This window comes from Etheostoma cragini, chromosome 10, assembly GCF_013103735.1.
Source record: "Etheostoma cragini isolate CJK2018 chromosome 10, CSU_Ecrag_1.0, whole genome shotgun sequence".
Lineage (NCBI taxonomy): Eukaryota > Metazoa > Chordata > Actinopteri > Perciformes > Percidae > Etheostoma > Etheostoma cragini.
In genome coordinates, this window is record NC_048416.1 from 22578579 (window position 1) to 22585047 (window position 6469).

At 40.7% G+C, this 6469-nt stretch overlaps 1 protein-coding gene across 1 annotated transcript in view; it reads left to right on the forward strand.

Moving 5' to 3' along the window:
* Positions 1–6469, forward strand: part of fgfrl1a (fibroblast growth factor receptor like 1a) — a 65560-nt gene that overhangs the window by 52335 nt on the left and 6756 nt on the right. Inside the window, exon 4 of the mRNA XM_034883834.1 lies at positions 5042–5119. Coding sequence (XP_034739725.1) covers positions 5042–5119 — 78 coding nt within the window. The remainder of the gene's footprint in view (positions 1–5041; positions 5120–6469) is intronic.

The following is a 6469-nucleotide window of genomic DNA, read 5'->3' on the forward strand; positions in this document are numbered from 1 at the left end:
CTAAAGAGCCCACAGAACATTTACAGTATTATCGTTTGAATCTGGTGCCAAAGCACGTTAATCTAACCATTTATTGCAATAATACTGTGTGTAATGTCGCGACTTTCAGCAACTGAATTCAATTAAATGTTCCTAAAAGTGAATGCGGCTGGAGAGAAAAGTATGTTTGGGACGTGGAGTTGTGTGTCAGACAAACAGACAAAGAGAACTTGGATCTCTCATTCTTCACCCACAAACAAAACCCCTCCAGTATAAAAAAAAGTTAAATCTCTTGTGTTATTCCAACAGCAGCAATAATGGGCTTATAACACAAGATACATGTGGTTTCATTGTTTCCAAAGTATCATTGAACTGATGGAGTTATAATGACAGTGTGTGTTTTAGCGGGGGGTCAGTGCAATGACAGGCCAACAAACTGCTGAAGGACAAATAGTGTTTTTTTTTTGCTGGTTGTTACAGTAGACCGGTTTGGAGAAGGATGGTAGCATCATGAAAAACTGTATTACAATAAAGAACAGGGTTCTCAAGTTTATCTGTCTGACACACAAATATATTTATTTTCTTATCCTGCTGCCCACGCTCAATGTTCAAGCAGTTTATTGAGTTAAAATTAGAGCCAAATTGGAATCTATGTGAAGGTTTAACATGATTTTATGGTATTTCTGGACATTTAAATACCATTCAACTAGTTAAATCCAACTTTGGTCAAACTGCAATCTTTAAAGCAAGCTATTGTTGCTGAAGCAAAAATAAATTCTTCTAGGACCCAGCTTTAACTAAACAATGCATCTTCTTCCGGAGTTATGTAAATCGTGTTCAGTTGCGGTAGCTCCTGTATGAATTATGAAGTAAAAACATCAAGTGTGTGGCAAGCTGTGCCTGTTTAAATCCTGAAACTGTGACTGTGGTCAGTTTTAGAGGACTAACGGTGGTTTACATGGTTTGTCAGATACACAAACTCACATCAGGCTGGTTTTGGCCCTGGTGCTGCAACAACCAGTCTTAACACATGCACACACAGAAGTTCTGTCCACATATCCAGTGTCTCTATATTAAAACCTAGGAGGACATGACCCTTTAGGAAAACACTGCCCCCCTGGACCCACTCACACATGCAACCACACACACTTAAACACATACACGCTGGACTGTTGGGACTCATATTTCTGAGCGTGCTCATGTCCAATTGCTGGCTTATTGCTACAGACCTAAATGTAAATACAAGAAGGGGTTATACAAACACACACACATACACTTACACAGGGGTACCCTGCCAGTAAATGTGTGAAATGTAGCACACTGTTGAACCATTTCCCCCCTGTAGATGAAAAGAAAAGAAAAAAAAGAGGAAAGAGGCAGCAAATGAAACATAAGCAAAAATGTGAAGAGAGGGAATTAGTGAAGGTTGAAATAAAAGAAATAAAGAAATGAATACAAAACTCATAAATGACAAAAGAAGTATGGCAGATATGTATTATTCCCTCTGTTTGCAACATTTACGACTGTCTGGAATCATAGATTTGGCGGAAATATTTGGTGTCTTTATTGTCAATGCTTCCATGGTTAATAATAATAATTTTTACTTTATTGATCCCCTCTATTAGAACACACTACACACAGATCTGAAATACACACAAATGCTTAGGTCCTATACAGAGATGTCAAAGTGGGGGGGTTGTGACTGCTGGCCAGACACCAATTGGGGGTTTGGTGCCTTGCTCAAGAGCACCTTGGTAGTGCTCAGGAGATGAACTGCCACCTCTCCAGCTAATACTGTGTACTTCGGTCCGTACAGGGACCTGAAACTGCCATACACTTTACTTTACTGGTTAAAAAAATCTTTAACATCTGGGACAAGAGCAAAGACGAGAAAAACATTAATCAGAAACATGTTGTCCAAAAGCATACATTATATGTATATATTTATTTTTTAACAAAACTGGACTAGGACATGTAGGGATTTCCCGATAAGAAATGTTTGGCCCTTATTCCAATCTGAGTCTTTTAATTTTGGGTATCTGCCAAATACCAACTCAGATTCAATGAGATACTTAAAGTTACCTCCAAAAGATATGGGGTATATAAGCCTAAATCATTGATATTATACGTAAAAAATCAAGTGGGAGAAAGTGACATGATCAGATAGAAGGGTATCACTCTGTTGGATGTGTTGGACCTACAGAAACACTCACAAGCATCTTTGGTCATGTATTTTGCAAACCTCAGTGTCCAAATTCGGAGTCACCTACCAATGCGACCAAATAACTTTTCATATTCACACACTCTAATTTTCCCTAACATAGGCAGTAAAATGCTGCATTGCTGAGCCTGGCTGTTGTTAAAGAAAGCAGATCTGCAAAACTAGCAGGCTGAGGTTTACGAAACATCCATAGATCGGCTTTTGATCTGCTTCATTTTAGCAGATGTGATTAAAATATACTAGCATCGGTCGTAAATGTGCTGTATGTCGTGACACTGATGTGAATACTGACTATCACCTAGAGACACTTTTACGCTGCCGTGTGTGTGTGTGTGTGTGTGTGTGTGTGTGTGTGTGTGTGTGTGAGGATTTGTTGTTGTAATCACCAGCTAAAGTATCTGGCTTAACATTAGAAGGTGGAACGGGATCAGAAGAAAACCTTTTGTTTATTGAAAACAGCTGAAGCGGGGAGGGAATATGTTTTCGAGTCTATGTGTTCGGCTTGAACCGAACAGTGAAACATTAAAACTACCCCCCCACACAACTTTGCACTTATAACAGAATTGAAGAAAAATGTGAAAAGGACTTTGCTGGCGGAAACTGTTAATGAACCCTAGATGGCCAATGTGCTGACAGTCGCGTTCCATTTGCAGGTTTCACACTGAACAATACGGTTACAGTTTAACTCAGGACGAGACGGTAAAAAAAAAGTGTTCAAGAGTCTGGTGTTAATAACGCTTATAACACTACTAGTAAGACCACACACATTCAGTTTGTTCTCTGAACATCTTTGGATGAAAGCTTCCTCTTCAATTCATGAGTGAAGTGATAATGGAGGAGCCAGCTGGTTGTATGTGCGACATCACGTGTTGGCATATGTTCTGTTGCCTGTTGCTGATATGCCTCTGCCTACAGATATGTTTTAAATTTTTGATATAATTCAATACTTTGCCTGTATGGCTGCACTGTATGTACAGGCGAGGCGGTCCAGTACCCCCTCTGTGAGTTGGTCCATAGGAGGTCTGCCAAGTAAGGTTTACTGGCTCGTACCAGGCCTGGAGGAGGTTTTGCTAGCTGTTAAGAGTGCTAAACCAGACCCCCATGCCGCTCAGCTTCAAACGCAGTGCCCTTTCTAAGAACACGCCATGCATGTGGCAGGAGGGAGGGATGAAGAGAGATTCAAAGAGAGGGAAGGAGGACACCTCAAGTTACCACTTAGTTAAATAACGCCAGAATGCACGCAGCTGCACATGCACTGACACAACCATACAGGAATTCATATCACACACAAGATACACACAAACACACGCAGAGCCTGCCTGCATGCTATTAATACCAGCCCTGAGGATGCAGGTCATACCTTGTATTTGCATTTCAAATGTGTATTTCACTCCATTACCCAAATAGTGATGCTTTAAAGACATTTGGCGCTGCATTAAACACTCTGAGCTTTAAGGTGGTCTTCTGAAATCCACACACAGATCCGTATATATGTACCAACATGCACGATAAACAGATCCATTTACAATTACGCATTCACTCTCAAGTATTTTCTGCAGGTGGTCCAAGGCTGTTTGGTTCATTTCTTTCTTTCCATCACTACCATCAGGTTTTAGTTGAAGCTTCAAGTTCAAGCCAAGTTAACTCTCCCCTCCCCCCCCCCCAGCCCCCCACGTGTTTGACAGACTTGATATTGCACTGTATCAGCTCTCCCCAGCTCCCTGTTAAAGGGCCCCTCGTGTACATTGGCTCCGTCTTGAAGCGGTTCCTAGTGACAAGTTTCAGACAGATGTTTGTAGCTTTTTGATAATCAATGTGGGAAGACATGCTGAGGGACGGAAACTGATACACCAGCGTGAGAGTAAAGCAATATGATACTGTGGAGTATGTATATAGGCACATACAGTATGACGGTACTCAAAAATAGTATTTGTTCTTTGCTATCATTTCATTTTTTCCTCAAAGGTAGTTTGTGGAAACATTTAAAAAAAAAAAAAAATAAAAAAAAACATTTTAGGGCACACATTTTAGGGTCAAGGATAGAGGCATGTAAGGAGATTTTTAGCATTGTTTCACAGCTTTCATCACCACCAGACTCTGGCTCAGGCACACTAGAGGGCAAACAGACCATGCTATTTGTCATTTGGTTTTCTGGTGTTGAGGGCAGAGTCATGGATGGAAAGTAAGTTTTAGAAATCTAGAAGTGAGTTCTTTTCTGTAAGTTATGACACTTCAGTCTCACCTTTCCACCAGACCTCCCTCAGCTTTTTTAACACTATATTTTTACACTTTTACTGTTGCAGGGTTGTACTTAAAACAACCTGTATATTCTAAATATTTTTAAATGTTAAAGTAATAATTGTGATGCTTGTGCGTAACAACCTCTCTAACTCGTAACAATATGCATCCAATTTGTGAGAGCAGCAGATCTAGCACAATCTAGAATTTGTGTTCAACAAACCATCATACATCACGACCCCATAGCAGACAGCTGCTTCTTATAAAGCATCTGTGAAATGCTAATAGAAAACAGAAAACAAATTCTCCTTCTAAATAATCCATTCGTACTACCATACACTTGTGAGGGTTTATAGTGTCTTCTTTTTTGTACCACATATACCGAGCTGAGCAATGGATTAATGTTTATTGTACTTGGTGTAACAACTGGGTGTAGAAATTGTGACTTCATCATGACAATTCAGCACAGACAATTGAAAGTACAAATGAATATGTATTTGTCTGATGCTTAGAGCTTGCGATGCTGAATATCACTCACGTTCAATTATTTAGAAGTTGTTATTTGACTAATGATGCTTCTTGTCTACTTCTCTGTGTCAACAGATGACTCCAGTTTAAGAGGTGGAGCAGGGACGGCCAATGGTGACTCTGAACACGCCCCAGAGCTGGCTGGGAAACTGGGTAACCTCTCACAGCTTCTTTAATCACATTACTACATGCATACAAACGTTAGACGTGACACTAGACGTGACACTTAAGATAGCTGAGAGTGTGTAACATTTCAAAAAGCACAGTAGCAGATTGTGCAATAAACACCTTGCACATTGTCAGAGGGGAGAAGGTGAGGCCCACACACAAACACACAATCATCAGGGTGGTTGTTTGCTCAGATAATTGGCTCTGACAGAGTGGAGAGCAGTCTATTTGTGGGAGGTGTGATTTGGCGGGACACATTCCTTCCTCCCAAGTCTCCCTGGTCCCCCTGTCATGTAACCTAACCCTCCTTTCTTTGCTTTTGTTATCCTTTTATCCAACTCTCTTTCCTTCCCCTTCTCCCTCTCTTCTCTCTCTCTCTCTCTCTCTGTCATAAATGTCCATGCACACTCACACTCAAATGTCAGCAAACATGAACTCTCTTTGTTTTTCATACACATTCTTTCTCTATATTTATTTCCCTCCTTCTCCTCACACACAACCAAACATACATACTCACTGCTTAAGTTAAGGCCGGCGTTCAAACCGAATTTACCTCTGCGTTAAAAAACACAGCGTCCTTATTTATTTGAATGAGGCCTGTCTGACGACGCAATGTCTCTGACACACTGTCCGATCAAAGGCGGTCAGTCGGAGGGCTAGCAGTATTTTTACACTGTAAAGTGTGGTGTTAAAGTGGCCCCTGAGACCCAGAACAAGCCTGCCCTTTCACCCGTTCTGGCTCTCACCTTCTCCCTTCTTCCCTTCTTTCCTTACTCTATCACCGCTCCCTTAGTTCCCCCTTGCTATTTTTTTGGCTCTGTTTTTCTTTCTTGTTATCTCTTACCTTTATTATTTTATTTTGTTTAAACTCCATCTCTTGATCTCTTTGTTCTCAATCTCCAGTTTTATTCATGTTAAGCAATCTGTCAGTCTATCTGTCTGTTTGTACTCACCTTGACTTGAACTTGAACTTGAACTGCTCTTTCTCTGTCCATCTGTTTTCCCCCAAACTACTGTTTGATTTGGTTCAGCTTAGACAATATAAATCAGTTAATTTAAGTAGCACTTTGCAGTACTGTTTTGTTCTTTCTCCAGTCTTGTCAGCTGCACTTTGCCTTGGCTCTTTCCTCCTCTTCGCAATTAATTTTAGTCTAAGCCAGTGCAGAAGAATTTAATTTATCATCAAAGTTGGACATTGCCAAAACATTAAACTACAGTATTACTTGTCTTATATTTATTCTCCACTCTGTTAGATCTATTGACTCAGTCTGAGCACAGTTCAGCTGTAGTCCAGTAGCTTTTCTCAGACTGGGGGGGGGGGGGGGGGGGGGGGGG